This window comes from Podarcis filfolensis, assembly GCF_964270895.1.
Source record: "Podarcis filfolensis genome assembly, chromosome: 16".
NCBI lineage: Eukaryota > Metazoa > Chordata > Lepidosauria > Squamata > Lacertidae > Podarcis > Podarcis filfolensis.
In genome coordinates this window covers 19434688-19458028 of record NC_139620.1, presented here as the reverse complement: position 1 = coordinate 19458028, position 23341 = coordinate 19434688, and the positions used below count along the sequence as shown (strand labels likewise).

The window sequence follows — 23341 nt, the reverse complement described above, 5'->3', positions numbered from 1 at the left end:
CAGTGTAGACAGTACTGAGCTAGACAGACCAATAGTCTGATTCAGTATAAGGCAGCTTCCTATGCTCCTATGGGATGAATTGTACGGGGAACATGTTATATGGGAGCCTGGGTTCCTGGCCCAGTGTCTCCTGCTTATTTGGCTCCTGTTCAGATTTAACAAAACACACGCCTACACCATGATTTTTTTGTGTTGCCCTTCATTTCCTGTGATGTGTGAAATGAACCCTCTTCCTGCAAATCCTCCATTTAATACTGAACCTGAGGTTGCTGTTCTGGTTGCTCCTGATGGGCTTATCACTATGGTTTGGCCTTGAAAGTGTTGCCCAATTAGAGAAAAGAGATTTGACAAGTGAATGTTAATGTTCCTTTAATAGCTGTGGATGGTCTCCCTGAATGGGCAATTCACCTTCTGGGGTGAGAGAGAGGTGAGAACTTGGCAGATTGTGTGTGTGGGGGGGGGGGGGAGAAATGACTTTTGCATGGGGGGGGGGGGAGAGAGAGAGAGAAGAGAGAGAAGAAAGGAAGAAAAGGGCAGAAAGCCCAGGGGAGAGAGCTGTGAGTTGGTTTAAAAGGTGAAATACATTAGAGGGCAAGGATTCATTATCTCTTGGGATCTGATGCGGAATAGCCATAGGTTATGGATAGCTAACCTGTAGCCCTCTAGAGCAGGGGTAGGCAACCTAAGGCCTGTGGGCCGGATGCGGCCCAATTGCCTTCTCAATCCAGCCCACGGATGGTCTGGGAATAAGTGTGTTTTTACATGAGTAGAATGTGTAAAGGTAAAGGTAAAGGGACCCCTGACCATTAGGTCCAGTCGTGGCCGACTCTGGTTGCCGCGCTCATCTCGCTTTATTGGCCGAGGGAGCCGGCGTACAGCTTCTGGGTCATGTGGCCAGCATGACTAAGCCGCTTCTGGCGAACCAGAGCAGCGCACGGAAACGCTATTTACCTTCCCGCCAGAGCAGTACCTATTTATCTATTTGCACTTTGACGTGCTTTCGAACTGCTAGGTTGGCAGGAGCAGGGACTGAGTCACGGGAGCTCACCCCATTGCGGGGATTTGAACCACCGACCTTGCTTTTATTTAAAATGCATCTCTGGGTTATTTGTGGGGCATAGGAATTCATTCATCCCCCCCCCCAAATATAGGCTGGCCCACCACATGGTCTGAGGTTGAAAAAGGTTGCTGACCCCTGCTCTAGAGAGTGATGAACTCCAGCTCACCCCATCGCGGGGATTCGAACTGCCGACCTTCTGATCGGCAAGCCCTAGGCTCTGTGATTTAACCCACAGCACCACCCATGTCCCATAGTCAGGGATAATAGAAGACCAGCAACATCTCGAGGGCTAGAGGTTCCCCATCACCATCTGTACTCGGAGCAAGTGTTTTCATATAATATGTTATGGTGTGTGCAGCATAGACATGGTTGTCAGATTCTATATGGAAGTTCTTAAGCAGAGGTTGGACGGCCATTTGTCATGGATGCTTCAGTTGAGATTCCTGCATTGCAGGGGGTTGGACTAGATGACACTCAGGGTCCCTTCCAACTCTACAATTGCAGTGGTAGAGCCTTCTCCTTGCAAGTAGAAGGTCCCAGATTCATCCATATTATCTCCAGGCAGGGCTGGGAAAGATTCCCTGCTTGACACTCTGTACAGCCATTGCTATCCTGAGCTAGAGGGACCATGGTCTGACTTAGGCTCTTTCTGAATCGTAAAATGAAAGAAAATAGTAAAAGACACTGCAGGTGTCTCTTTCCTCCAGAGGAAATGAAACCTGTGTGTATAGTGTTGTCTACACAACTCAGAAAAAAATGGGTGCATATTGCATAATGCTATTCTGTTCCTTAGTGTAGAGTTTCCCGAGTATACTACCAACAAGGAAAATAACAAAGGAAGAGGAAGGAAAAGGGAAATGAGATAAACATTTTTATGGCTGTGTCAGTTGCACCAGATTAGGCTGAGTTGCAATAGGCCATAAATATAATCAGCGGTAAATAATAATGTATAGTTTGCTAAGAAAAAGTTACCACATGATAAGAATAAAAAGCTACCTTCGGTAAAGTTTTATTTCATTCCCTGGAGCAGTAGCACCCAAGAGCCACAATAGCTCTCACAATACCTCTCAGTCTTACCAATTAAAACTCTGCCTCACAGTTAAATCCTCCGATAGGAACAATAATGCTGCTGTTTAGTCGTTTAGTCGTGTCCGACTCTTCGTGACCCCATGGACCAGAGCACGCCAGGCACTTCTGTCTTCCACTGCCTCCCGCAGTTTGTTCAGACTCATGTTTGTAGCTTCGAAGACACTATCCAACCATCTCGTCCTCTGTCGTCCCCTTCTCCTTGTGCCCCCCATCTTTCCCAACATCAGGGTCTTTTCCAGGGAGTCTTCTCTTCTCATGAGGTGGCCAAAGTATTGGAGCCTCAGCTTCACGATCTGTCCTTCCAGTGAGCACTCAGGGCTGATTTCCTTAAGAATGGATAGGTTTGATCTTCTTGCAGTCTATGGGACTCTCAAGAGTCTCCTCCATCATCATAATTCAAAAGCATCAATTCTTCGGCGATCAGCCTTCTTTATGGTCCAGCTCTCACTTCCATACATCACTACTGGGAAACCCGTGGCTTTAACTATACGGACCTTTGTTGGTAAGGTGATGTCTCTGCTTTTTAAGATGCTGCCTAGGTTTGCCATCGCCTTTCTCCCAAGAAGCAGGCATCTTTTAATTTCGTGACTGCTGTCACCATCTGCAGTGATCATGGAGCCCAAGAAAGTAAAATCTCTCACTGCCTCCATTTCTTCCCCTTCTATTTGCCAGGAGGTGATGGGCCCAGTGGCCATGATCTTCGTTTTTTTGATGTTGAGCTTCAGACCATATTTTGCGCTCTCCTCTTTCACCCTCATTAATAGGTTCTTTAATTCCTCTTCACTTTCTGCCATCAAGGTTGTGTCATCTGCATATCTGAGGTTGTTGATATTTCTTCCGGCGATCTTAATTCCGGCTTGGGATTCATCCAGCCCAGCCTTTCGCATGATGAATTCTGCATATAAGTTAAATAAGCAGGGAGACAATATACAGCCTTGCCGTACTCCTTTCCCAATTTTGAACCAATCAGTTGTTCCATATCCAGTTCTAACTGTAGCTTCTTGTCCCACATAGAGATTTCTCAGGAGACAGATGAGGTGATCAGGCACTCCCATTTCTTTAAGAACTTGCCATAGTTTGCTGTGGTCGACACAGTCAAAGGCTTTTGCATAGTCAATGAAGCAGAAGTAGATGTCTTTCTGGAACTCTCTAGCTTTCTCCATAATCCAGCACATGTTTGCAATTTGGTCTCTGGTTCCTCTGCCTCTTCTAAATCCAGCTTGCACTTCTGGGAGTTCTCGGTCCACATACTGCTTAAGCCTGCATTGTAGAATTTTAAGCATAACCTTGCTAGCGTGTGAAATGAGTGCAATTGTGCGGTAGTTGGAGCATTCTTTGGCACTTCCCTTCTTTGGGATTGGGATGTAGACTGATCTTCTCCAATCCTCTGGCCACTGCTGAGTTTTCCAAATTTGCTGGCATATTGAGTGTAGCACCTTAACAGCATCATCTTTTAAAATTTTAAATAGTTCATCACTTCCACTGATGAACTATCAGTGATGAACTAGATATCATCACTTCCACTGGCCTAGATATCATCACTTCCCCTGGCCTTGTTATTAGCAGTGCTTTCTAAGGCCCATTTGACTTCACTCTCCAGGATGTCTGGCTCAAGGTCAGCAACCACACTTCCTGGGGTATACGAGACATCCATTTCTTTCTGGTATAGTTAGGAACAATAATAACATTTACCAGTTATGCATCACACTTCAAAGCAATTGACTTAATAGGATTATATCCATTTAGGTTCTGCGGGAGGCAGTGGAAGACAGAAGTGCCTGGTGCGCCTTGGTCCATGGGGTCACGAAGAGTCAGACACAACTAAACGACTAAACAATTACAACAAGAGTAGCCCCACCAAAGTTAATGGGCATGGCTATCTTAGTCTGATTAATTTCAGTGGGCCTACTTTTTAGTAAGGTAATAGATGATAATAATAATGATTTTTTGGGAGAGGAGTGGGAACTCAGTTCCAGTGAGTTCTGGCTAGAAAAAAAAAAGCAGTGAATGTAACCCAAATAACAAAACGAAACTTTGTGAGGTAATAATAATAATAATAATAATAATAATAATAATAATAATAATATATTTATACTCCGCCCATCCAGCTGGGTTTCCCCAGCCACTCTGGGCGGCTCCCAACAGATTAAAAACAGAATAAAACATCAAACATTAAAAACTTCCCTAAACAGGGCTGCCTTCATAACTAAATAACTAAACGGAACCAAACCAAACCAAGGCTGGCATGGGATGTTATGCCCACAAGAAGAAAGGATAAGATTGGTTATCCAGATATTTGCGAGGAGACGGGTAAGCGGAGAGTGTCATCATAAGAAATGAGAGGTGTGGCGCACCTGACTTGCAAGATATACCCATTATAATGGCAGCAACGACAACAGCGCATAGTATTGCAGCGCAACGCTTTATGGCACAAGCAACAATTCAAAATAAAGCAGAATCACGAATAAGAAATTCGAAGCGGCGCGCCGGCTGCCGGAGTGGCATGAAATACATCGCTGCTGCTGCTTTATTATCTATACGTTTCTGCGCGAGGAGAAGATGCCGCAACAGAGCGCGGTTTGCAGAGGAATCTCTCCGAACCGGCTCTCCGTGGAACTCGGAGCTGCTCCCGCCCTCTCCGCCGGCGCTGCCTTCGCTGATTGGCCGAGCGCGCTGCTCCCCGACGACGCGGCGGAACCCCGGAGCGGCAGCCTCAGTTTCCGCCCGGGCTGCTGTCGCCAGCGGACCTAGAAACCGGAAGCGGCCGGGTCCGGTGTCAGCCCCGACAGAGCCCGGTATCTCTGCTGGGGTTGCTATGGACGACGGAGCGGCCGAGCTGGAGCTTTTCCGCCGCCGCTGGCGGGCCGAGCTGACTCCGGAGGGCCGCAGGAAGAGCAGCAGAGGGCCGGCGGGCATAGGCGGCCGGAAAAGGCAGCGCGGCGGGGATGGCGGGGCTCCGGAGCCCGTGCGGGGCTGGGGCTGCTGCGGAGGCGTCGCTCGGTGGGAGCCGGAGGAGGAGCAGCCGCCCCCGCCGCCGCCCCCACCCCCGCCTCGGAGGCCTCCCCGCAGCCCCACCGCGCCGGACTGTGATTTGGGAGCTGCCGCCGAGGCTCGAGGAGCAGGAAAGGAGGACCTTTTGGAGCAGCTCATCCTGGACTTGGTACGGGAAGGAACGAGGAGTAGGATTAAGAGCAGTATTGAGTTTGTTTGGTTTTTGACCACTAGTGGCTACAGGTCAGGGGGAAGCGTTATGCTTCAGTTAGTAGTAGTAACAACAACAACAACAACAACAACAACATATTATTTATATCCCGCCCATCTGGCTGGGCTTCCCCAGCCACTCTGGGCGGCTTCCGGCAAAATATTAAAATACAACAATTCATCAAATATTAAAAGCTTCCCTAAACAGGACTGCCATCAGATGTCTTCTAAAAGTCATATCGTTGTTTATTTCTTTGACATCTGGTGGGAGGGCGTTCCACGGGGTGGGTGCCACTACCGAGAAGGCCCTCTGCCTGGTTCCCTGTAACTTCGTTTCTCGCAGTGAGGGAACAACCAGAAGGTTTTGCATGCATAGGGTCATAGAATCATAGGGTTTGGAAGTGATCCTGAGGACCATGTAGTCCTGTGGTTCCCAACGTGGGCCACTTTTATTTTTAAGGGGGACAATTTGAGAATGAGTTATTAATAAATAATAACAATGATATTTTTTTTATTTATACCCCGCCCTCCCCGGCCAGAACCAGGCTTAGGGCAGCTAACACCAATAAAATTGCAATAAAATGTAAAAGAAAAAGAAAAAAACAGTTAATTAAAATATGGGTTAAAATACGGGTTTAAATAACAGTGAATGACCCTTTAGGCTTCCTCCAGGTGAATAGTTCACTTTTTGAATAATAAGAATTATATGTCACAGGTTTTTAGAGATGCTTAGGTGGGGCATGGCCAAAAAAAGGTTGGGAACCACTGATCTAGTCCAACCCCTTGCAGCTGTCCCATACAGGGATTGAACCTGCAACTTTAACAGTACCACTTTCTAACTAACCCCCCGGGCATCTGTAGGAAGATCTTAGAATGCCGCCCACCCTGTCTGATATCCTAGAGAGCGGCTGTCAGCCATTGTTGGCGATACCAGCTAATATTGGCAATACTGGCCTAGATGGATGCAACGTACCAACCTGGTATGGTGAATGGCTGTAGATCGGTGGTAGAGCATCTGTTTCTCAGGCAGAAAGTCCTCTGTTAAGCTCCCAGCATCCCCAGGTAAGGCTGGGAAAGACTTCTTCTCTGAAATCCTGGGGAGCAACTGCTGATGTAGACATTACTGAGCTGGGGGGCGGGGGGAATCAGTGGTCTGAGATGGGATAAGGTAGATTCCTCTGTTCCTATAAGTCACCAAAACAGGGTGACAGAGCCCATACCTAATGTGTAAGAGGCCTCGGACGTGATGCTGGGAAGGTCTCTGTCCTGCTGCTGCCTGTCAACATGGAGCAGCCTTCCCCAGTGTGGTGCCCTCTAGAAGTTTTGGATTCCATCAGCCCTAGAAAGAGCCAATGGGTGGACCAATGGTCTAGATAAATAGAAGCCTCTAAGAGGGAGGGTCTGGTATAGTTTCAATTTGGATGGGGTCTGTGTACTGAGATTCCTGCATTGCAGGGGGTTGGACTAGATGATCCTCAGGGACCCTTCCAACTTCACAGTTCTGTGAGTCTATGAGTCTTGTGGGGAAGCATCATAGCTCAGTGGTAGAGCATGTGCATTGCATGCAAAAGGTCCCTTCCCTGCACAGTCTCGTCTTAGCCTGTAGAGGCTTTTCTCTTACTGGAGGTGGAAGAAGAAACAAAAACCAGTACAGTGGTACCTCGGGTTAAGTACTTAATTCGTTCCGGAGGTCCGTTCTTAACCTGAAACTGTTCTTAACCTGAAGCACCACTTTAGCTAATGGGCCTCCCGCTGCCACCGCGCCGCCGGAGCCCGATTTCTGTTCTTATCCTGAAGCAAAGTTCTTAACCTGAAGCACTATTTCTGGGTTAGCGAAGTGTGTAACCTGAAGCGTATGTAACCCGAGGTACCACTGTACACTGCATAAGATAAGTACAATTCCCATAACCCCTGACCATTGGCCATGCTTGCTAGGGCTGATGGGAGTTGTCGTTCAACAACACCTGGAGAGTCGTAGGTTCTCCACACCTAGCTTAAGAGAACAATTGTGCGGTTGTGGTAATGGGAAATTCTGCAGCAAGTTGAGGCCCTAGGTAGGAGAGGTGGCTCTTCTGCTGTCCCCGCCTTTGGGTTTTAAAAACAGTATTTTCCTTCCATTGACTCCAGTGTAAATACTCCAGGTGAATGCTATGCCAGCCCTAGGGCTGTTGTGGTTTTAGGTCTGCAAGGAAACCCTGCTTAGAATCCCGTGGATTTGTGTACACACCATCCTCTGCCCAGTCCGTGGAATAGTGTGGCTACACACTTCAATTGACACGAGGGGTGTTGTTGCCAATAGTGGAGTAGCCCTTACACTGCTTCTAACTGCCTCTCAGCTGGCCTTGGGCTTACTTTACACTGTTGTAAAGTACAGTGTGGTGGTTGGATTTATGTTGCTTAAAGATTTAGGGTTCTTTCCAACTAAACCAGTGTGCATGTGAAATGACTTACATGAGTGCAATGGACCTATCCACCGTGTTTTGTGAGTCCCCCCCACCCCATTCCTGCAGAGAAGATTTGGAGATGGGTGTGTGTGTGTAGAGACAGGAAGTTCAATTGCACTCAAAAGTTGAGCCACAAACAGACAACTATTTTGTTGGATGCAACCCTTATATACTGCCCTTCAGCACAGTGTCCATTGCTACAGTATGCAACAAGAAATTTAAAACTTCTTCCCTCATCTCTGTTTGGCTTGCTAATCTTAAAAACTTTCAGTTAACACAAAGGTTAGAAGAAGCTTGTTCCTCTCCCTTCTGGTTAATTACATTGTTTTGTTTTGTTTTTTTGTTTTAAAAGCACAGATTAAATTTCTGATGGCAGTAAATTAATCCATTTAGTGAACCAGAGCTCCATTAGCGCACTGGTGTGTAAATGTGTGTCTCCAAGGAGCGGATGGCGATGTTTGTCTTTTGGATTCCTGATAAAAGCTACAGCTAGTTTTGCAAGGGGATCTTTTTCTTTTAATGTGCTCTATATGCTTTTTGATGATGGGTTATTTCGTACTCAAAACAGCCCGTAAAGGTGAAGAAATAATTGTGCATTACTTTAAGGATTTCTTCCCTCAAATTGAAGGAATAGGATGCTTCATCTAACGGCCTTCTCTGAGGCAGGATGTGTGTTTGGTAGAGGCAGCCTAAGATGAGCCATTTTGAGTAGTCATTTTCTTCTGCCTTCCTGGGCTCCCTTTTGATTCAGGTCTAAGGGCCAAAGGAGAAGTAGCCTGTTTCTCTGCACACTTGTCTTTCCATTTCATGTATGGAGCTGAATGATAATTTTGTGCCAGGAGAGTGATCTTGTCTGGATGCTCACATATCAGCTGACTAAATACGGAGCTGAGCAACCTTTGTTCACACACACAACCTCTGTCTTCTTAGCATTACCATATTCAGCAATATCAAGTTACAGTATAGGAAAACTGGTGCTATTAACAGTAATCCTTCTAGTTGGTTAACTGGTTTGGCAACTTGCATGCACATGACATGTGATGCAAATTATTTTCTGTGAGTTAAATGATAACCAATCAGAGGCAGCTTTGTCAATCCCATCAGGTATATAAGACGACGTCAAGGCCTCATAGGCCTGCTCAGGCCATAGGGAAGTTGCCGAATTAAACCATTAAACCCCAAAGTCATGTCCATTAAACCCCAAAGTCGTCAGTTAGCTATAGTTTATGGTTCCATCTGAACTGAGAAACGATGGTTACCAGGTTTGGAACAAGATGGCTTCAAACCTTGTTCAATCCCCAAATAAAAGGATTGGTAGCAGGGGGTGGAAAAGACCTGCTTCCAGGCAGAGCTGTTGAGCTAGGGGGACATATAGGATTGTATCCAAATTAGTTCTACTCAGAGTAGAACCATTTAAATCAATGGAACTTCGTCATGTCCATTAACATCAGTGGGTCCATTCTGAGTAGGGCTGGCATTGGGTACAGATGGTATAAGGCAGCTTGTATACCTGGGGGCACCCCATGCTCTTAGACACCCTTCTGGTGGCTGCTGAGCTTCCTTGCCCCTCCCAATTTTTTTCTTTTTTTAATGAGGTTTTTTTTGCACTGAGAATTTGCACAATTTATTATTAGTGCTTGTTGTTCATGTTGCTGTTGTCTGCTTTTTTTGAATGTTTTGTTTTGGTGTGTGCCTTAATCGAGGCTAGCTTAGGCCAGTTATTTTCAATAGGTCTGCTCTGATTAGCATTGGTTACAACTCTATGCATGTTGCTGTGTTTGGGATGGTTGCAGGCTCTGTGCCTTGCCAGTTTTCCTTCTGCAAAATAGGTAATTTACTGTGCCCACAGCCCCTGGGTCCCCAAAAGTTAAGGGCTCCTATTCTATGCCAATTCTTTATAAGATTCTTTATCAGAATGAAGTCTGTGGGCTCGTACATGCAAAAAAGCAGACCAGCAACTTGTGTCTCTTTCCTGTTTCTTCTAGGATGTGGAATAAATAGCAATACAGTATTTTATTTTAACTCCTGTCTCCCACTTCTTCTGACTACTTTTCAGAATGAAATAAACGAAGTTCCCTTCTTTGACGTTCAGCTGCCTTATGAACTGGCGTTAAAAATATTTCAGTTCCTCAGCAGGACGGAACTGGGGAGATGTGCTCAAGTAAGTCTTTGCCAGGTTTGCTGGTGCTTCTCGCTTCCTTTCTGAATGTACTACTTGGAAGTAAACGCCGTTGGGATCAGTGGGTTGTGCCGAACTGAGTAGTAATAATGCTCTGTAGTATTATTTATTCATTATTGCAATTTCAAATCTAGTCCTCCATCATGTCTGAGCAGAGAGCTGCCGCATCTCTCTGTCTTGCAGGGAAGCTGGAGCACTCTGGCAGTAATTAACACTTTGACAGCCCCCATCTCCCAGCCACTGACACCGGGGGGGGGGGGGGGAAGAAACTTTTGAGACCAAAGTGAACCAGATATTGATGGAAAGAGGTGCTAAGTTACAAAAAGAATTGAGAGGCTAGAGAGAAGAAATTTCAGGAACACTCTTCAGAAATATCGACAAAAAACATTTAACAGGTTCCCCAAAGCAGTCAATATTGTCCCCCTAGGAGTGATGGGTCTCTGCTGGGGATGAATAAAGACCTGGCTAGTTGTGTGTGTCAATAATAATAATAATTAATAATAATAGTTTTATTATTTATGCCCTGCCCATCTGGCTGGGTTTCCATCAAGCATTAAAAACCTCCTGATACAGGGCTGCTTTCAGATGTCTTCTAAAAGTTGTGTAATTCTTTATCTCCATGACATCTGATGGGAGGACGTTCCACAGGGCAGGCACCACTACCGAGAAGGCCCTCTGCCTGGTTCCCTGTGGCTTTGCTTCTCGCAGTGAAGGAATCAGCAGAAGACCTCGGTGTCTGGGCTAAGTGATTGGGGTGGAAATGCTCCTTCAGATATACTGGGATTTAAAAGTCAGCACCAACACTTTGAATTGTGCTCGGAAACATACTTGGAAGGCTTAGGAGTGGGAAATAAGTTTTACAGTGCATAGTTTTTCAAAGAGTTCGGAACCTCGCCTCTACATAGTTCCGTCTTTATTTCAGACATTGTGATATATGTGATATATGTTACAATGTTTAGCTGGTGATCTATTGTGCTGTTGAAAGCCAGATATCGCCCAGCCTTACTCTGTACTTAGTCAGAAGTTTCTGCAATACAACAGTGTTCTCAAACCTTGCTGCTTTATTGCTTAAAAAAAGATTGTATACAGGTATTTCTTGACTTTGACATTTTTTAAGAATTTGGGTTGGGATCGATGACTACTTTATAAGCTCATCAAGGGGTCAGTGTATGTGGGCGGTATAGAAACCTCTGACTTCTGCACAGCTGAAATGTAGCCCAATGTACAGAGGTAAAAGTCCCCTCTGCCGCTCCAGCCATTTTTGCTTCTGGCCCTCCCCACCTCTGTCATGTTTCCCTGAAGGGTTGCCAACGAGGGAGTGCTGAAAAAGCTCCCTCACCCTGGCTTGCATTAACAGCCTCTTCTGATCAGGAAATCATCTGGGTTTTTTATTGGAAGATTTTCACCCGTTTTTAACTCCGAGTGGTATGCTTTCACTGCAAAGAAACTCCGGAGCAAAAGAAATGGAAAGGATTGAGCAGTTCGCATTGGGGACTTCTAAGCAGGCAGTAGAAGTTTATAGTGTAAGGGTTTTGTTGCGCCAGGTCATTCCTTTCTTTCAAATCACTCTGTTGTAACTCCTGCGATGGAGATTTTACACTGAAATTGTACCCCAAAGTTGTCCAGGCCAATTGCTTGGTGCAGTAAACTGGCCTTGACTCTTTTCTCCCACTTAAAAAAATAAATATTAGGAACTGCTTTTATTATGCTCTCCTCTTGACATTAAGCAAATGGTGGGCTTCTGAAGCCATTCTTGAGAAGCAGTCCCAGGATATTTAGGAGGCAGCTGAGCAGCTGAGTTCTGTGCGCTTTACAAGGCTTTTGGATGGCCAAAGCTTTTAGTCAGCTTCTAAAGCGATCAAGTAAAAAGCAAAGCCATAAAAAATAAAGACCGTTTTCATTTTCCTCCCAGTGCTTTTGATTTTATTTTTTTGGCTGAATGATGGAAGACCTCTTCTGTTAAATGGAATGCCATGCTGCTTTTCACAGCTGTTGTTCTGTTAGCGTTTTTTATTACTATTATTACCATTATTGTGATCCTTATGGGCGGCAGAGCAGTTTGAGAGTCAGTGAAGTTGCATTGGCTAGTGTGGACTGGCGTCATGAGCGATGCGAACTCGAAAGAAAATGTTTTAAGTTGGGTAAGAATAAAAGACCTGGATCCTTCTAAATAGAATAGGAAAAGGAAATTTAAATTTAATTAATTTAACTTTAAAAGATTAGAATGTTGACAAAATCACTAAACTATGGCAGCAAATTGATTTGTCTACTAAGGTCAAAGTCCTAATATGACCAGCAGGTGATAATGAAATATGTCAAGGACCAGACATGTTTTGACCCAATGAATCATTTTCAGTGATCAGAAGGAAACTATTGTATACAACTTGGTCACAGATAATTTGTCCACTGGGTTAGACTGTCTAAATGGTTTATACCAAGTTAGGTTATTGTTCCATCTAGCTCAGTATTGTCTACACTGACTGGCAGCGACTCTCCCACATGCTGAGGATTGAACCTGGGACCTCCTGCATGCGAAGGAGATGCTCTGTGACTGAGCTGTAGCTCTTCCTCATGAAAGTATAAAAGCATTAAATGCCACTCAAGCGTGCTCTGGTTCCCTTTTAGGATTCAGTTAATCACTATAATAGCTAATGTATTTTTTGCTCTATAAGACGCACCAGACCACAAGACGGAGTTTTCGGAGGAGGAAAACAAGAAAAAAAATATTCTGAATTTCAGAAGCCAGGACAGCAAGAGGGATCGCTGCGCAGTGAAAGCAGCAATCCCTCTTGCTGTTCTGGCTTCTGGGATAGCTGCGCAGTCTGTATTTGCTCCATAAGACGCACACACATTTCCCCTTACTTTTTAGGAGGGAAAAAGTGAGTCATAGAGCAAAAAATATGGTATGTATGTGAGATTATATAACACAAATTTCTTGCATATTTGTATTTAGCTCTTGGATATTCTGCTGGTAAGATTCAGTGGAAACCTGGGAAATAACTCACTGACAGTGTTTGAAACTCCCATTGTTGTAGGCACATTTTGAGACAGGGAATTTCATTTGCGCGAGCAGTTTATGAGCTCTAGGCACAGTACTGCACCTAAGATTTCAGATTAAAACTGCAGAGTGGAAGGAAAGGAGAACCTTTTTCTGCCCCCCACTTCCAGCTCCTCTCTGAAGTCTGGAGAAGAGACCCTCTTAAGAATATTAGGGAGGTGGGCAGGGGAAGGACTAGACCATGTGAAAAATGAACACAAGATTTTAGCTGCAGTTCATTCATTTTCAGCTTTGCTTTTTTGTTATAAAAAAGTGCAACTAGACATTCCCTTGTTGCGCCCATACCTAGGTTTCAGCTGCCATTTAGCTTTCTAGCTTTCATATATCAGTTTCATATATCTAGCTCCTAGCTTTCATATATCAGTTTCTAACACTGCTCACAGATTTATTTATTTTTATATTAATAAGATGCTTTTGAGTGGCTCAGCTTAGCTTTCAGCAGACAGGTCTCCGTATAATAAAATCAAGGGTGAACTTTCTTTTTCTCTTCCTTTCTCTTTTAGGTAGTGGGGGGAAGTCTTTTTTTCTTTTTCTTTTTAAAAAATCTTTTGGCATCCAGTTGCTCACCTGTACCCTTAACTCAAGCTGAGCTAGGAAGTTTGAGCTGGAGCCAAATGCTGTGTGTGTTTGCCTGGGCTTTAAATGGGAGCAGCGCTTGTAAAGCAGGAGGCTCGAAACGCTTTTTATTAGCGGTTTCTTGCAGCTGTGCCTCGCTCAGCAAAGCTTTTACTAGGCTTGGCAGTGCCAGTTCCTGGTGCATTAATGGGGGTGCCTGGTCGCAGGGCCCCTCCTTGGAAAAACCCAGGTTTATAAGCCTAGTGGGGCTACAAGTAATCTGATTAAAATCACAGTGGGATAATATTTTTGTTATGCTTTTCTCCCTCCATGAGTGTTAAAAGGACCTCTTGGAACCCGAGAATCCACTTAGGAGCATCTATGCTTTCTAAAGCAATGTTTTAACTTAGATTTGGCAGTGGTGCTACAAATGCTTTCTACGTTGGCAAGCCTTGGCTTTTGTTTTCCACCCCTCTCTTCCTTACCTGTCTTCCTTCCTTGCTTCCTTGCTTCCTTCTCCACCCCAGCCTCACTTTGAGGCTGGCAAAGCTTCATTGTGTTTACTTCTCTCTCTTGTTCAGAAGCCTCACCAATGTCAGCAGACGCTTGCTTTAGCTAAAATGGAGAGCAGAGAAGAGTTTAATATGATTTATTGCTACTTCCATTTATAGACTGCTTTACTGCCTGAAATACCTCAGAGTGGTTTACGCACACTATGAGGTTTTTTTTAAAAAAAGTCAAGTGATTCGCATAGCAAAATACTCATACCATATCCAATCCATAACACAAAACAAATAAAATTGGAGAAAAGTACAAGGCAGTATAATTATATAGTTCCAAACAACACAACATAAAATCATTCATCCAGTCTCGCTCACCATCCATTTCACACAACCACTGCAGCCATTCGCTACCTCAAACGTCACCTCTGTCTGCCGCTCATACGTGAACCACTCATATTCAAGAATATTACAACCCACAGGCAAAGGTTCACAGACAAGTGTACACTCATAAGATGCATTCCTGATATCTGAAGCAGTACTGGACTCTGGACGATCTCTTACTCCTCCCATCTCTCACCTGAGAGGAGCCCAGATCCCTAGTAGAGAAGGCTCTCTCTCCCTGGAGGGCTAGAGCTATTTCCATCTACTCCCAGAATTATAACATGCACGGAACTGCAAAATCTCAACATTTGATAAAGAAGCAATCAACTATGGTAGTTTTCTTTCCCTTTGCTAGAGCATTAACTCCTCCTGGCAGCTGTCTTTGCCTGTATGCCAATGTCAGGATTATTATTCTTATTATTAGTTTTTCTTCCTCTCCTCCTTCCTCCTCCTCCTCTTCATAATAATAAAAATAAAGAATTATTGCATTTATATCCCACATTTTTCTCCAAGGAACTCAAGGTGGTGGACATGGCTTTCCACCTCCTCATTCAGTCCCCAAAACAACCCTGTGAGGTAGGTTTGACTGAGAGCCAATGAGCAGACATTGACTTTAAAGAGCAGACGTGGTGGAGAAAGTTGGGACAGCTGTAGGCATTTTTGGATTATATGGAATATCTAGAGCCATTTAAATCTGACTTTAGTGCAGGCCATGGGACCGAGTTGGTCTTGGTCACCCTGCCGGGAATGGCCTCTATTAATGGGACAAGCAGGGCTGATCTTGGCCCTTCTCAAGCTTTCTGTGGCTATTTAATATTGTTGACTTCTGTATCCTTCTGGACCAACTACGTGGGATGGGATTTGGGGGCCCTGTTCCTTACATGACCTAGTCCAGAGAGCAGCATTGGGAGAGTGTGGTTTGGTTTTTTTTTTTTTTGGTATTTATGCTATGGGGTGCCATAGGGCCGCTGTGATGTCTTGGGGTTTCTTATGGCACACAGAGAAAAGGAATTATGGTATAAATTTTCGTATTTCTTAAGTTTTCCCTGAAGAGATAACTCTCCCCTTTCCTTTTTTTCTGAAGACTATTCAGTCATTCAAGAAAGGGTCATAACCCTCTGGTTTGAGCACCTATTTTGGATGCTAAAGATCCCAGGTTGAATCCTCATCACCTCTAGTAAGGACTAGGAATGTCCCCTTTCTGCAGCCCTTCAGAACTGCTGCCAGTCATCGTTGGCCATGCTGAACTAGCTGGACCAACAGGTCCCTGTGAGCCGCTGAAGCCTGAAGCCATCCAGCCCAGGCACATGATGGGCAAAGTCCCAGTGATCAATGGGCCTATTGTTGAGTCATGTTAGTTATCCTTACCCTCTCTGTGGGCCTTGAAGCTCAACCTGCCAGGGGAAGGCTACAGCTGGATATCAGTCTCCATGGATGGGTGCAGGGAAACCTACTAGGACAATCGACTCTGCAAAGAGAAGACTGTGTGCTTCTTGCATGTAACGATGGGCAATTTCATCACCCTTGTTGGCAATTACATCACCCAGTTGCGCAGTTACATCACAGGAGAATCAGCAGAGGAGGAGGAAGCTGTGGAACTGCGGGAACAGGAAGAGGAGCGGCTGCGGGAGTGGCGGCAAGTGGAGCGAGCGGAGCGGGAGTGGCAGCGGCTGGAGCTTGAGCGGGAGCAGCAGCGGCTGCTGGAGCAGCAGCGGCGGGTGTCGCAGCAGCAGCGGCGGGCGTTGCAGCAGCAGCTGTCGTTGCAGCAGCGGCAAAGCCTGGCGCAGGAAGAGGAGCAGCGGCAGCAGGAGCTGGCGCGGCAGCAGGAATTCCGCCGGAGGCTGAGCTCCCGGAGGAGCGAACCCGCTCAGGAGGAAGCGATACGCCAGCAATTGCAGCTGGTGGCACAGCACTGGGACCACTTGGAGGCCAAGGACTCTCGCCTGTTCGCCGCGCAAGAGCTGCATCGGCACTCGTTGCAGGACCATCAGGATAATGCCAACCTGCGCGCGGATCGGCGGATGGAGCACGAGCAGCGCCGGCTGCGCCACAGCCTCGACGTCGCGCGCCAAGACACGGAGAGGTGGGTGGAGCGGGAGCAGCAGCGGGTGGAGGCGGCCCTCAGCAATCAGCAGCAGCTGGCTATGCTACACGATCCACATGGCTTCTATCAACCCTTCTAACTCAGCGATACACCACAAAGCGTCGCTGGCAGGGGGTTGCGTCCGTAATATTCCCAGTCGTCCTGGGTGCTGCGTCAGCTGCAGTTGCATTGAGGGTAGTGGAGACCGAATGGCCATTTGTATCACCTAGATGAGTGGCAGGCCGTCCTGGAAAGAAGGAGATGATCACCACCGCTAATCAGAGGGTGCTTCTGGGAGAACCGTGATGCACATGTTGAAACTCCGTTGAGGAAGGAACTAACTCTCCGTGATACTGCCTTTTGGAACCTTGCCTGATAGGACTTGGGACTGGGAATTCCTTGAGCCGTCACCCCTTTGAGACTGAATTAGAGGAGTGAAGCTCATGTGGCCCACCATTCCTTCCTGTCTTCTTCCCAGTGTTCTGCGCCCCTCCCGTCACTTGCCATGTATCCTGTGACCTCATAAAAGCACACTGAACGGGCACGACGTCCATTTATCCACCTTGGATGATGAGGATTTATTCATTGGCCGCTTCTTGGCCCCCACAAGGCCCCCAAAAGTGGTGAACCCTTAAAGCAAAGTATATAATAAAGTACAATTAAACAAGCAAAGCAAAGTAAGCGATAGAATGCAGTGAAATGACATAGGTCAGCTGGCTAGCAAAACAGTGTAAGGCAGCACAGAAAAGTTGGGCCTTCCCAAGCTAGAAGACAAGTGTGGCCTCAACAAGCATACATCCCTCACGCTTGAAAGCTAGTAGCACCCCAGGACAGGGGTCGCTAACGGAGCCAGTGTGGTGTAGTGGTTAAGAGCGGTAGATTCGTAATCTGGTGATCCAGGTTCGCTTCCCTGCTCCTCCACATGCAGCTGCTGGGTGACCTTGGGCCAGTCACACCTCTTTGAAGTCTCTCAGCCCCACTCACCTCACAGAGTGTTCGTTGTGGGGGAGGAGGAGAAAGGAGATTGTTAGCCGCTTTGAGACTCCTTAAAGGGAGTGAAAGGCGGGATATCAAATCCAAACTCTTCTCTTCTTCTGTGACATTCCAACACCCACCAGCTCAATCCAGCATGGCCAAAGGTCAGGGTTGAGAAGGGAAGTTTCAGGTTCCACAACCACTGCCTTAAGATGTCCTCTGGGTGCGCAAAGGAATCTGAGCTTGGCTTAAAACAGTGTTTCCCAAAAATCCCTGCTCTCAGTGGGAGACCTGAAAATTGCTGGTTGCCTTGGCTTGCCCCACTTTGTGATTTTTCTGCATGTCGAAGCAATTGTAAGGCGCTGTGCTAGTTGCCGTGCGATTTTTAATCATACTTGCTGTTTTTATTTTTTCTATTGTATTTTATTGCGTTAGAATTTGCCTTCCGCAGAATTCAGATTGTCAAACAGTAAAATGCAATGTAAGAAATATATTTGAATATAAGCCGCAATTTTAAAAATGCAATTCAAAACCAGTGTATTTAATGCAGACATGGCACAGCCCACCAAAATGAAGTTCATGGACCACGGTTTGGGACCCCCTGGCCTGCAACATCTGGCCTTCTCCATGAGAGATTGCATCATGATTTTGGGAGTGCTACCCCCCCCCTTTACTTAGTTTTATGATTAGTGTCATGAACGGAGCCGTAAACGGCTCAGAACGTCAATACCTCAAGGACCCCATACGAATCGACCCGAACCCTGCAATCATCATTTGAGGCTGTTATTCATGTGCTCCCTCTATGAGAGGTCCAGAGGGTAGCAGCATGATAGCGAGTCTTCTCTGCGGTGAGATTTCCTGTTGCCTTTTGCCTGTATTTGGGGCTCAGAGCAGCTGGAACAGGCCCACATTAATCTCTCCTGCTGATGGAGAAGGGCCGTAGCTCAACGACAGAACATCTTCTTTGAATGTAGAAGACCCCAGGTTCAGTCCCCAGTATCTCCAAGGTGGGGCTGGGAGGGAGCCTCGTCTGAAACCCTGGAGAGCCCCTGCCTGCCTGTGTTGACAGTCCTGAGCTAGATGGACCCATGGTCTGAATCTTAAGTATAAGGCAATTCTCTATCATCCTGAAAACCAGAGTGGGCAGAAACATGGCAGTAAAACTGTGGGCGATTTAAAACAGAAAAAACACACACATGGTGGGAAAACCATAAGGCAAATCAGCCTGTCGGGCGAAAGGCCTGTCTGAATCATATCTGGTTTTTTTAAAAAAAAGACATTTACTTGTTCTTTGGAAGGTTTCCAGAGAGGGTTAGATGAGGCCTGGTCTCAGAAAAGGAACTCCAAAGCACAGGAGCAGCCAGTGAGAAGTTATTCTCTGCTCCCCCCCCTCCCAGGTGTGCATCATGTTCCTTAAACCCCGGGTAGCCACCATCCAGATATTTCTGGAGTGCAGCTCCCATGACCTCTGACCCCTGGCCATTTCGGCTGAGGCTGATGGGAACTGTAGTACAGAAAGACCTGGAGCGCGACACGCCAGCTGTCCCTAGATTAAATGCCCCCCTGGTCTGATTCAGCAGAGCATTTGTGTTTTTCATATCTCTGCAGCATGGGTGGGCAAACTAAGGCCCGGGGGCCAGATCCGGCCCAATTGCCTTCTAAATCTGGCCCGTGGACGGTCTGGGAATCTGCTTTTTTTTACATGAGTAGAATGTGTCCTTTTATTTAAAGTGCATCTCTGGGTTATTTGTGGGGCATAGGAATTCGTTCATTCCCCCCCCCCCTTTGCAAAGAGGAACAAAGGGACCTTATCCTGCCTTCTGTATAGACCTGCCTGAATGTTAAGGTGAGGGTGGAGTACTGTTCTTAGGTGACACATAGCAGGGCCTTCTCTGTGTTGGCATCCTGTTTATTGAACTCTCTCCCTTTGGAGGTGTCTCTGGCACCATCATTTTACTTATTTCAACCATTGGGCAGGATGCATCTCTTCACCCAGGTTTTGAGGAGCCAATGAATTATTTTAGATTGGGTTTTGTGCGTCCCCTCCCTTCCCCCCCTTTTTTGCGCTGTCATAATCTTTATGCTATAATTGTACTTTTAAGTCAAGAGTCCTCAACCTTTTCAGACCGGTGACCCACCTTTAGCCCAAACATGCATTTGGGAATTAATTTTACACTGTATAGTTCTACTGCAGTAATGTTGCTGCTCTGCCCCCCTGGAGGGTCTCTACCCCACTGGCTTAGGTCTGATGGTCAGGGTAGAAAAGTAATCAGAATTGGAGGAAAAGGAGAGCAAGTTCGTTTTCCAGTAGCATCAAGAGCTGCAATGAATAGGCGTTGGAAGGGTCAAGATCTACACAAAATCTTTATTGAACCACTTTTATTAAATCTGCCAGGACGGTCAGGTGCATCTATCACTCTCCGTGTTGCCAAGCAAAACCCACCAAGAACTGACCCCAGACACTTTGTAATTTTCCTCTTTGGAGTTTGTGACATGACTACAATTTTAAGATGTTGGTGCCCTTGTTACTCTGTGCTACTTTCCTTTATTGTTTTCAACGCTACTAGACCCATCTGGACAACATGTTCCATGCACTTCTTATTTTGCTTCTTTAATTCTGGTCATGATCAATAAAGATTTGATTTGATGTGCTTTGGAAGGATTTCCAATAAATGACCTTGCACATTGGTACCAAAAGATGGTGGTGCGTTGCTTTAGTAGACAAGCTCACACAAGGAGTGAGACTTGCTGGATGTGTTTGCAGCTGTATCCCCTTGTATCCCTCCTGAGTATGCAGGAGTTAAGTGCGCCTGACTATCCCTCGCCTGCAGCATATTCTCATTTGTAGTTTCAGTAAAAAACTTTTGGTTTGGGAGGGAGCAACAAGTCAGCCCAGAACCTGTAAGGAAGCTGCTTATTAATTTGAAACTGCCAGTAGACCAGTTTGTATTTACCTGTCTCTTCCATTCTTCCAATTGACTGTGGAATAGTGTATGATTTACCGTATTTTTTGCTCTATAGGACGCACTTTTTCCCCTCCAAAAATTAAGGGGAGATGTGTGTGCGTCCTATAGAGCGAATGCAGGCTGCACGGCTAAGCCCAAAGCCAGAACAGGGAGACGGAGCGCTGCGCAGCGCTCTGTCTCGCTGCTCTAGTTTGGGATTAGCTGCGCAAAGCCTCCGCAGGGCAGCAGGGTGAAGGCACTCCGCTGCCCTGCGGAGGCTTCAAAGGCTGCGCTCCGGGGGCTTCAGGCAGCTATCTGCAAGCCTTCGGAGCACAGCAGGAGTTCCCGCTGCACTCCGAAGGCTTGCGGATAGCCGCCTGAAGCCTGGAGAGCAAGAGGGGTCGGTGCACACCGATCCCTCTTCCTCTCCTGGCTTCGCTTTGCTGGAGAGGCGCTGCACAGCTTTCCCTCACTGCGCAGCACCCCTTCAGTGAAGCGGGAGGAGAAATGGAAGGGGCTCCGTTTCTCCTACTGCTTCGCTGAAGGGGTGCTGCACAGAGAGGGGGAGAATCCCCCCCCCGTTCTCCCCCTCCTATGGTCCGATGCGTCCTATAGAGCGAAAAATACCGTATTTGTAACAATCCTTGAGTCCGCTTTGTAAGAACAGAAGAGGAGCCTGCTGGATCAGACCAATGGCCCTCCTACTCCATCATCCTGTTCTCACAGTGGCCAACCAGATGCTCGTAGGAAACCTGTAGGCAGGACCTGTAAGCATGACAGCAACTCTCCCCTCTCAGGTGGGGAAGAGAGACCATTATAACACAGCACAGCCAAACTTCACTTTTAACTCCATGCATGAAGATGCTGCCAGCCTCCAACAAACGTACTGATACCTGTCTTGCTGCTTTTAGGTTAGCAAGCCCTGGAAGGTCCTTGCAGAAGACCAGCTCCTTTGGTTCCGGTTGTGCCAAAAAGAAGGTTACCTGCCCAACAGTCAAATATCTGATTCTCCTTTCTGGAAAAGGACCCTCCGGGAATGCCGGGAGAAGGAGCAGGTTTTAAGAACCAACTGGAAGGTAAACTCTGCGGGGGATTCTTCTTTTGGAATCCATTATGACTCTATTAGGCAGGGGTGGGGGACCTGTTTTAGCCTGAGGGTTGCATGCTTGTGACAGGCTGGGCCAGGGGCAGAAGTCAGCAGAGTGATGAATGGGAATTTTAACCTTGTATAATAAGCTAGTTCCTATAAAGCAAGAAAAGGGGGGCCACTCTTATGCTACCCTTATGCAATTCATATAATCAGTTATCAGTAATCAATATATTCATATATGCTCACATATAACAGGGCTTACAGTGAATTTTATAATCCATTTTGAATCAAAGGAAAGCTTTGCCTAAGCTAACTGCAAACTGCATGGAACCGCAAGTCCAGAACCGACCTTTCACCTGGTAACATCCTGTACCCTGAAGGAAAGGGGAAGACATGAATCAGAGACACTGGTACAAAATCCACCTCAAATGCAGGCTAAAATAGTCCACAGAACAGGAAGGGCCAAACCACAAAACTTGGGGGAGGTAAGGCCAGGAGATTCCCTGAGTCTCATTTCCTTGTTCTGTCCGAACTAGGGAAAAGGTCAGACTGCGCATCATTTGTGCAGACAATGCAAAGCCGAAGTTAGGGAGTGAACTCTGCGCAAGGCTAGGAGCCTGGCAGATGCACGCTAATTGGTTATTCTTCGCTGGCGTCCATGACTGTCTCATGATCTGTGATTTGCTCAGGTATAAAGACCTCAGGATTTGTACGCTTTGGGGTCCCAGTCTTTTGGAAAAGATTCCAACTGGGTCCATTATTGCTCAGCAATAAAACCTCACCTTCTTTTTCTCCAAAAGCTGTGTCTGTCTGATCCTTGTTTCACTCTAAGTGGGTACCACTTTACTTTCACGTGCTACACCTACACCTACACACACACACACACACACACACACACACACACAGGATCATACATCCCTTTCCATCCAGGCAAGCAAGAGACATAATTAGAATTCAAGGATGCATTATTGCCAGGCTGGTGAGAGGTACAGCTCAGGAGGGTGGGTGACCTAGGCAGAGGCATATGATGGGTATCAACTCTCGATGATTTCAGACAGAGAACTTTCATAGCCCTATCTGGAGGCACTGGGGGGCAAGCTTGGCATCTTTTGGGCACAAAGCATGTGCCCTGCCATTGAGCCTTCCCCTGCATACAGGAACACAGGAAGCTGCTTTCTATCAAGTCAGACCCTCGAACCATCTACCTTAGTGTTGCTGGCTCTGACTGGCAGCAGCTCTCCGTGGTTCCAGACAGGAGCCTTTCCTAGCCTTACCTGGAGATGGTCGAGATTAAACGTGGGGGCCTCCTGCATGCACAGAGCTATGACCCTTCTGGTGATGGGGAAGCAGAATGGTTGGGATTGCTACGTGGCTGATCAAGGCCAATGCCGCTCCCTTGTCTTCCTCTGCAGAACCGCATTGGCGCCGTGAGCCAGCTGCAGTACGAACTTGGGAAAGTTCTGTGCGATGTGCATTCTTGCGACGGGGTGGTCATTGCCGGGTAAGTACGTGGTAGTTGGCATCCTGAGAGTTCTGTTTTGCAGACTGAACACTTCTCCTCCCACCAGCAGCCTCACTGGATGTTGCGTGGCCAGTGCAATGGGCTGTATCCAATGTAGCTGTGAGTTAAAGTCGCTTAGCTGTATACTTATTGCGCTGGTGGAAGGTTGTTGCACAAGGGGAAATGCGCATTCGTATTCAGAGATTGTTGGGCTGCAAGAATCAGATGTTGCTCAACAAGCTTATGCCAAAACAACTGTTGTTCTAGATTCCTTTGT

The 23341-nt window shown here is 46.6% G+C and overlaps 1 protein-coding gene and 1 long non-coding RNA gene across 4 annotated transcripts in view; one reads left to right on the top strand and one right to left on the bottom strand.

Moving 5' to 3' along the window:
• Positions 1-4875: 4875 nt before the first annotated feature.
• Positions 4876-23341, top strand: part of FBXW8 (F-box and WD repeat domain containing 8) — a 62379-nt gene continuing 43913 nt past the window's right edge. Inside the window, exons 1-4 of one of the 3 annotated variants that reach the window (XM_083590217.1) lie at positions 4876-5309; positions 9851-9955; positions 21385-21549; positions 22976-23064. In XM_083590217.1, the coding sequence (XP_083446343.1) occupies positions 4965-5309; positions 9851-9955; positions 21385-21549; positions 22976-23064 (704 nt within the window). In that variant the 5' untranslated portion in view covers positions 4876-4964. The remainder of the gene's footprint in view (positions 5310-9850; positions 9956-21384; positions 21550-22975; positions 23065-23341) is intronic. The other 2 variants (XM_083590215.1, XM_083590216.1) reach the window with 2 other exon arrangements.
• Positions 11017-15812, bottom strand: LOC310751423. Its single transcript, XR_014542479.1, has 3 exons — positions 15602-15812; positions 14072-14201; positions 11017-12139 (listed from the first exon to the last, which is right to left on the bottom strand). It is a non-coding gene; the product is annotated as an uncharacterized lncRNA (long non-coding RNA).